This window comes from Dendrobium catenatum, unplaced genomic scaffold, assembly GCF_001605985.2.
Source record: "Dendrobium catenatum unplaced genomic scaffold, ASM160598v2 fragScaff_scaffold_1700, whole genome shotgun sequence".
Lineage (NCBI taxonomy): Eukaryota > Viridiplantae > Streptophyta > Magnoliopsida > Asparagales > Orchidaceae > Dendrobium > Dendrobium catenatum.
In genome coordinates this window covers 74,566-83,867 of record NW_021320162.1, presented here as the reverse complement: position 1 = coordinate 83,867, position 9,302 = coordinate 74,566, and the positions used below count along the sequence as shown (strand labels likewise).

Below are 9,302 nucleotides of genomic sequence, written 5' to 3'. Positions count from 1 at the left end.
TTGGATGAAATCCCTTATAACTATAATCGCCTCCATCGCAAGTTGGGCAACATCCCAATGTATCTTATTCTTACCAAAAGCAAGAAGAAGTCTACCTTTACAATATCTGAAAATCCCACCAATACCAACATGATTTGAGCTCAACAATGAGGCACAACATTAATCTTGATCCAATCTAGCGGTGGAGGGCACCAAGTACTGCAAAACTCCCTTGGGAGATTAGCACCCCAGCTATCCAGATTTGGAGAAGATTTCAACATAGCTAAAGAAAGCACATTAGCAGCCACCAAAGAACTAGGCATAGCATTCTTTCAATGTTTTACCAAATTTCAATTTTTCCAGGACAAAAAAAACTGCAACACAATAAATTCTAGCCATACCAGCCTTTCGACCATAGCTTCTTCTTAGCTCCTCTAAGTAGCAATCCAATGATTGAAATACAGGGTTATAAAATCCCCATTCTCTAATTTTAGAAATAACATCCTGAAGATATTTGCAATGAACAACAATGTGTTCATAATTCTCCACCTCCTGACATCCTCTAGCACAAAGATCGTCAACTGCAAGCCTTCAAAATTTGAGAAAATGATTAGTAGGCATAGCGAACTTACTAAGTCGCCACCAAAAGATTTCCACCTTAGAGTTGAGCTTTAGATTCTTAAGCCATTTATAAAAACCACCATCATTTTCTTTACCTCTCCCTTCCATCACATAATCATAAGCCAGCGCAGAGATTTATTTGTCCGAGAATTTGTACATGGTTTCCATCTGATCCTCCTATTGGATGTCAATATGCACTTGCATGATTAACCTGACAAGTTCTTCATGAAATAAATTTATTAACTTCTTTTCAACCCACTCACCTTCAGCAGAAATAAATTGCTGAACCTTTGTATCCTCCAAAGCTCCACAATCAACAAAAGTTGGCCAAGCGTTAAAACACTAGTCCAGCAGCCAAACATCACTCAAAACATGAATTTTATCCCCTCTACCCACCTTCCATTTAAAAATAGGTTTAAGATATTTACCTCCATCCTTCATAATTTGCCAACCACTAGAAGAGATCTTCATACAAGTTTCATTCAAAATATTATCACTATACTTAGCAATGAGCGTTTGGTGAAGAAAAGAATCAGGATTTTGGATACAATTCCAAGCCAGCCTTGCCTATAAAGTACCACCTTTGATTACAGCAGACTGCACTCCCAATCCACCTGCACCTTTTGGTTTACAAATCTTATCCCAAGCTACATAATGCAATACTTTCCTCCAATCTTGTTTGTGCCAAATGAATCTCTCGCACAATTTCTCCAATTCATGAACCACTTTCTTAGGAACTAAAGAGTGTGTAAGAACAAAATTCAGCATAGATAATAAGGAAGTATTGATGAGAGTAATTCTTCCCCCCAAGGATAGAGATTTCTTCCCCCACACATTCAATCTATCTGTCACATGGCTTAAAAGGTCTTGAAAATCTGCCACACCCAATCTCCTTAAAGAGATCCTGATTCTCAGATAAAGCAATTCCTTCACAATTTTGAAACCAAGAATTCTAGCCACTTTCTTCTTATGAGATCTCCTAACTGCCTTTCCAAAAATGATTTGGGACTTGTTGAAATTTACTCTTTGACCCATCCACTTACAAAATTCCTCCACAGTACTCTTTAACAAACGTGCAAGAGAATTGGTTGCCTGAGAAAAAACCAGCACATCATCTGCATAGAGAAGATGTGTGATCTTCGATCCTCTGGGACAAACCTGAATACCCAATTCATGGCCCCTTTGCTGAATTGCATTAGAAAACAGTTGGGAACACATAATGAACAAGTAAGATGATAAAGGGCATCCCTGCCTTAATCCACTGTAAGCATTAATCCATCTCAAATTCTTCCCATTCAGGATAATGGAGAACCTTGCATTCACCACACATTACATAAGCAAGTTAGAAAAAATAATGAGGAAACCATACCATTGGAGGATTTGATTCAAAGTTGTCCATCCCATACTATCGTACGCCTGCTCCATGAGAAGCTTGACAACCATCATTCCTTATTTATTCTTAGAAATTTTAAATTTGTTAAAAATCTCCTATGCCAAAATGCAATGTTCAGACAAAGATCTACTTGGAATGAACGTCAGCTGCTCTTCCGAAATCATCTTGGGTATGCAGTTTTTTAGCCTATTAACCAGCTGGTGGCCACAATCTTATAAGTAGTTTGACAAAGGCTTATAGGCCTGTAATTGGCGGGCACAACCGGTTTCTTAACTTTGGGAATTAATACGATTAGCATATCCTTCCATTCCTTGTGCATAACTCCATAATATAAGAACTTTTTGATAGCATTCCAAGTAGTCTCACACTTTAGGTTCCAATAACACTTGAAGAAAGAGGATGTCACCCCATCTAAACCAGGTGACTTGTTATTGCCTTGCTAGAAATCTGAAACCTTGCATTCTTCCATAGAAAATTTTGCATCCAAAGCTGCCACATTCGAAGCATCCAGCTTCTATTTTTCTAAAATATCAGGCCAATTAGTCAATTTGCATGCTCTGTACTTCCATTTCTCTTCAAAAAACTGTAAAAACACTTGCTCAATTTGATCATCCTCCTCCACCAAATAGTTATTAACATCTTTGATTTGCCTAACCCACTTTGCATTTCTCCTAGCTGATACAAAGTTATGAAAAAACTTGGAATTAGTATCCCCTTCCTCTTGCCATCTTACCTTAGCCCTTTGATTTCACCAAATAGAAAGCCTTCTAAAGTGACATTTAGCTCATGTACCTTGCTTCTAAGGAGCAAGTCATCCAGAGAAAAATTCTCACCCGTAGCTTCCTTAATCTGCATTTCCAAGATCTCCCTCTTTAAGTCCTCCTTCAGCTTACATAAATCTTTGCATTTATTTTTACTCCAGAAAAATAATGCTCTCAATGTCCTTTTAAGTTTTCTATGAAGTACCTCCACCTCCTCACCAAAATCAGCCTTCTTTCAGGAATTATAAATAATATTCCACGCAGCCGGGTAAGACCTCCAAGTGTCTTCAAATATGATGACCATGGTCTTGTTAATCTGCTTTGCCTCCAAATTAAAAATAATTGGTTTATGGTCTGATGACACTCTTGCAAGATGCTTCACCTCCCCAAATGGGACCAAGTGTAAAGATGAAGAGTTAAGCAAACATCTATCAAGTCTTTCCCAAATCCTTGAAGAACCTTCCTTATTGTTACACCACGTAAAACTTGGTCCAACAAAACCTGCATCATGGAAATCAGAGTTAGTCATAAAATCTTTCATCTCTCTAGGACCTCTAGAAAAGAGGAACCTCTTTCCACCTTTCTTCTCCTCCTTATTCAAAACAACCTTCTTGTTCCACATAACCATACTACCTTCAGAGGTACCCACAGTTCGATGGTGGAAAAAATCCCAATCTCTCCCAATAAGGATATCAACATCACTTCTCTCAACATTTGTTAGCTTGGTTTCCATCTGCCTAACAAAAAAAATATCATGATCCCTCAATATCTCCCTATGATACAAGGAAGCCTCCTTTTTCCTAGCCCCCCTGCAATTCCAGAAAATAAATGAAGTCATTTATTAACCATAGGGGATCCATCCCTGCCTGGCACGCTTCCCTTACCATCCTTTCTTTTTTTCCTATGCTTAGGTTCTAAAGGCCCCAACGATTTCAATTCCTTAGCCAATTTCACTTTGACCAAACTACTATTCAGAGAAGCAGCAAATTCCATTTTCTCAGGAATATTTTCAACAACAGCAGTATTCTTCTGCTGAACAATCATAGAATGATCCATTACTACCCCTTCTTGAATATCCTCATTCAGAGCCTCAAATTTATTGGTTACAGCTAATGCTGATTCAAACTCCATATCAACTTCACCTTTACTAACACTTTTGTCAGTATCCATAGCATACTGATCAAACTGCTTTAACTCTATATCCACATCAGCCACCATATATTGAGCCAAATTCTGCACAGCAACATCATGGACATCATGAACCTGAACATTCACTTCTGCTGCATTTCTACCATACCTCCCACCTCCCAGAAACTTTCCATTTTTGAACCTTCTATTTTAAATTGAACATGAATCCACGGACCATATTCTCTACCAGAAGTTTTATTATCAACCAGTCCTCCCACATCATTCCCAGTAGCTAGATTCTTCACTGGCTGATCAATATGAGCATTCATCACACTTCAGGGAAACCCTTTCTATCATGTCCCGCCTTACCATAATGATAGCAAATCAAGTCAATCTTCTCATACTCTATTTTTTGGAAGAATCTCCCTGCTATTCCATCGACCCATACACCATTTGGAAGCCTATTTTCTAGATTTAATCTCACATAAACCCAAGCAAATTCACGTTTCCCCCACTTAAAAGAATTCCCATCAACAAACATAGGTACTCCTACCCTTGAAGCAATAATAGCAATATTCTCCTCATCCCAACAGTATAAAGGCAAATAGGCGAGGCGAATCCAAACAGGTGCAGTAATACCCTTAAAGGAATTGGGGTTGAAAAGAGGGGGCCATTTGTCCATCCCAATAATGTGTCCTCCCACATACCAAGGACCACCATTCAAAACTTCATCCATAGCTTTCGCAGATTTAAACGAACATAAAATCTAGTTCATATCGATGGAAGTCATATGAAAACTACCAAATTTATTCTACTGCTTCCTCAACTCTATACTACACATCGAAAAGGTTATTTTATCTCCCAACACCTTGATAACCAGTGAGTGCCTCAGAACTTGTGTATTCAAAACTTCCTTCTCAGCATTCAACATGACTACAATCCCATCATCAGACATCTCTGTTAGATCCCTACTGAAAGAAATCTTGATATGCTGAGGTTTCTTCCAAGCTTCAGTAAAATTTTCCTTCGTATCATTTCTAACAGGATCCCCGTCAACATTGTTGTCCCGCTTTTCCATCATCATAGAGTTCTTTAGGAGATTAGAATCTTCAACTTCATTTTCCCTTCCCAAAGCATCTATCTCAGATGCTAAAACACACCCACCAATTTCTTCAGAATTTCTCACAAACTTATTAACCTTCAAGATCATTCCAACAGATGAAGACGCCTCAGGACAAGACTATCTGAGATATCATTCACAATAGAGACATCTTTAGCACCTCCAACATCACGATCGATCAAAACCATCTTGCATTTTCCTTCCACTACTTCTTGACGAACCAGGGGTTTCTTACCCTCTCTGATTACAATATTATTAGTAATCTTACCAAGGATATGATTTGTACCTGAAGATCGAACAGTTTCCATGATCTTGGCAGAAGAAAACTGTCGATCATCCGTCCGACGATCAGCCATCATCAAAATCATTGTCCACATAAAGCCCGCGAACAAGATAATTTGAAAATCAAGATTTTTTTCTCTCTAGAAAATCTGGGAGCTTCTCTCTCTAGTGTACCTTGGGTCATTGAAAGGATGCCATTGAAAGGGAAGATAGTCGCTAATCGTGATTTTTGACAGAAGGTTTAAATGGAATGTTAGAATTGATTAAAAGAGGGGTTTTAGGTGGTATATTAGTAAATATAAAAGTTTTGGTGTTAAATATGTATTTTCAATAGTTTTAGGTGTTATGTATGTAAAAGCCCATTTAGTTTTTATTGTCTAGATTAATTTTAGGGTTAAAGGAGCCATAAATGTCAACTTTGTTAACCATGCTGACCCAAGGTACACTAAAAGGTTTCCAATTGGATTAGGTGAGTCTATATAAGTTATTAGGAGGTTTAGGATGCAATGATAAGGAATGGAATTGATTTGAACATTGAAATGGTCAATTTAGGTGAAATAAATGTTAGATGGTCAACTTAGTCAATCATGGTCAAATATTGTCCATCATGGGCTCCATTAAGTTTATACATGTTCATGGAGATGTTTGAAAGACTTGTGATGCATTCCTAGGGTTTAGGATTTATTTAGGCATATTTAAGTTTTTAAAGATTCAAATATCAAACTTTGTTAATGAAGTGTTGACCATGGATCTGGAAGGAGGCCAAACCACTAATGAGATAAATTTTGATGAGGTTTGGGCATTTCCCAAGGGTTTAGATTTAGGTTTGACATTAAATGTCACCTTAAGTGGCTTAAGTTAGAAATATATAGAAGTTGAGCTTAAACTAGATTTTCACCATAGAATGTCTTTAGAATGAGTCTAACATATAATAAAAAAGATTGAGAAGGTTCCTAAGACAATTGAAATTAGACTTGGTAGAAAACTTTATAGCTCTTTCTAAGGACAATATAGGTTAGGTTTGCAGTAAAGGTAAAATACCTAAGCTAGATTTTAACCATATAATGCTTTTGGAATGGCTCTAATATACCATCAAAATGATTTAGGACGTTCCTCTCCACTAAGATTTAGTCTTGGTTAACAAATTTATGCTTCTTTCTAAGGCCCCTATTTGCACCAAAGGTAAATGACCTAAGCATTAAGGGTAATGAGGAACAAAGTTTAGATCTAATTCAAAAAATATGGTAAATAGTGGATTTAAGGAATACATGTGTACCATTATACTATTTATAATTATCAAGTTAGCTTAATCAATTTGCCAAAAATGATGCATAGAAATCAGTACCTAAACTATATGTTCAGAGTGTGATTAGCACCATGTGGGTATTTTAAGGATAAATTAAATTACTCTATATGAGTAGTGAGAAAGAAGCCAGATTGATAACAAAAAGTATACAATCAAAATAGAAGGTAGAAATTTGAAATGAGATTTCTTCAATTGCAATATTGAATGTTGTGAGATATTCTTGGCAATTGAAAGTTTTAAAGGGCTTAACCTATATCAAATTGATGTAAAAAGTATGCTATTAAATATAGTGATAAAAGAATATGTATATGCATAATAATCATTAGAATTACGAGCACTATATTCTTTTACCATGTTTACAAATTAAAAATGACATTGTATGGATGGAAATTGCTACGAAGGGCATGTTATAATTTAATTATAGAAAGTTTTGTTGTACCACATTATTGTTAAAAAGAATTGGGATTAATATTCTAATAGCACAATTAAATGTGGATGGTATTTTGTTTTAAACAACAAATGATAACTTTTTTAAGGAATTCTTGTCTTTCATGAGCTATGAGTTTGAAATCTGTATGATGGGTGAGTTGATATATTTTTTGATATTTAATGAGAATAATAGGAAAGATGGCCTTTTTGTGTCAAACTAATTAAAGAATTATATAAAAAGTTTGACATTTGAGGATGCAAAAGTACAAATATAGATATGAGCCCGACTATATAGTTAGTAAAGGATCCTAGTAAAAAATTTAATATTTAAAAAGGTTTAGAGGCATGATAAGATCCTTATTATAATTGACTACAAGTAGATAACATATCATGTTTAGTATGTATCTATGTGCATGTTTTTAAGAGGACATTATAATCACATTTGATCACAGAAACAAATGATCATATTTGATAAACTAATTTGAACATTTGTAATCTAAGGAAGAGTATAATATTTTATTTAATAGAATATTCAGGTTAAAATTTTGTAGAATATAAAGCTGATAAAAAAAAAAAGCAAATAAAAAACCTATCAATTCGTTGAAAATTATTTAAATTTTTGGCCATGTAGAAAATAAAATTTTGTAGCCTTATCCATTGTAAAACTAGAAACTTTACTTTAAGAATATATATTACTCAAGTCTTATGACTGAAATAACAACATTTTAATTTTGGAGTACATATGGACACTATATTTATTTTATATATTAATAACAATTACTTTTGTATCACTAAAAATCCAATATAACATTCCTGAAAAATACATTGATATTTGACGTCACTTTATTAAAGTCCATGTGTTAAAAGGTGATATGAACTTTAAATATTTTTATAGTTAAAATTAATTGATAGATAAATTTACAAATATAATTAATTATGAAAGGTTTACTATGCTTCAAGTTAAACTAGGAGTATTAAGCCTAGTGCCTAGATAATATGAAAAGTATATTTTTTTTATGGGTGAGGTGAAAAGTTTATATTTTATAATCTTTATTGGCTTTCATATTTTATTCATTTAATTATATTTTTTTGCACGTATATATGTGGTCTTTGATCACTAGGAATAAATGAGATTTGTATCATATATTGTATTATACAATATACATATAATTATACAAATTTAATTTATCATCATCTACAAAAATTAAATTATTTTATTAAATTAATACTATATGAGTGTACTTATTCAACCTATTATCTTCATATCCATTCGCATGATCATAAAGTACATACCTAGTCATATTGTATAATTGACATAGACAAAATATCCATTAGAGGGATGTTGGGATGATCTAGCACATAATTGATGGTACAAAATGATCAAGATCATAGTATATGAATAAGCATATCTAAAATAGCTATAAATAGGGGTTTGATTGCTCGCTTTTCCACACACTCAAGAAGGAGGTAACAATGTGGTAGAGGAAGAAGGAGAACTTGCTCCTATTTATCTTGCTAATTATTATTCATAGGATGAATGGATAAAACATTTTGCTTAACTTGATTTAAAAGTAAATGATCATGTTTAGTGGCAGAATATTCCATTGGAATTGTTTTAACACCAACATGAGGAAGATTGAGCATGGTTTCAGATCAATATCCAATTCTCCAAAGCCACTTACATCCAACCATCACCACAACCACAAGACTAGGTACTGTCTGATTACTCATATTTTTTGTGCATTAGTTACTATATTTTCATAATTAATATAAACAACATTTTTAGATGTTAAAATGGTGAGCAGTGTATTTTAGTTGTGTATGTCTATTTGTGTTTTCATTGATATTTATACAAATGTTTATATGTACTTGTGTTTATTATACTTAGACTCATGTTTGTGTACTTAATTATTTAAAAAATAAATTAAAAATCATTTCTCTCTTCTCCCATTAATTAATTAGTTTAATTATTTCTTTTTTATTTAATTAAGCTTATGATTATTAGTAGCATAAATTGAGGGAGATAAATATCGTATAAATAAGATTAAATTTTTTATTAATTTATAATTGCTATAAGATCCAAGCAAAATATTTTCCATCATTAAATGGGGAAGAATGTTAAACCCATGAGCAATTAGAAATGTATGATAGTTTGATTATTATTAATATTATTAATTATAATCAAGTAAAAAAAAAGTGTGAGGCGATATTTTGCTCTGCTAGGGTTTCCTTGCTCCCTCGCTGAGTTTCTCCTCCGCCGCCGCCCCTCCGGCTCTGCCGGAG

General features: G+C 34.1%; 1 protein-coding gene across 1 annotated transcript; it reads right to left on the bottom strand.

The window, feature by feature from the left end:
* Window positions 1–4,210: 4,210 nt before the first annotated feature.
* Window positions 4,211–5,092, bottom strand: LOC110115564. Its single transcript, XM_020848827.1, has 2 exons — window positions 4,751–5,092; window positions 4,211–4,648 (listed from the first exon to the last, which is right to left on the bottom strand). Exons 1-2 carry the CDS (start codon window positions 5,090–5,092, stop codon window positions 4,211–4,213), a joined length of 780 nt encoding a protein of 259 aa, XP_020704486.1.
* Between the last annotated feature and the right edge of the window lie 4,210 nt (window positions 5,093–9,302).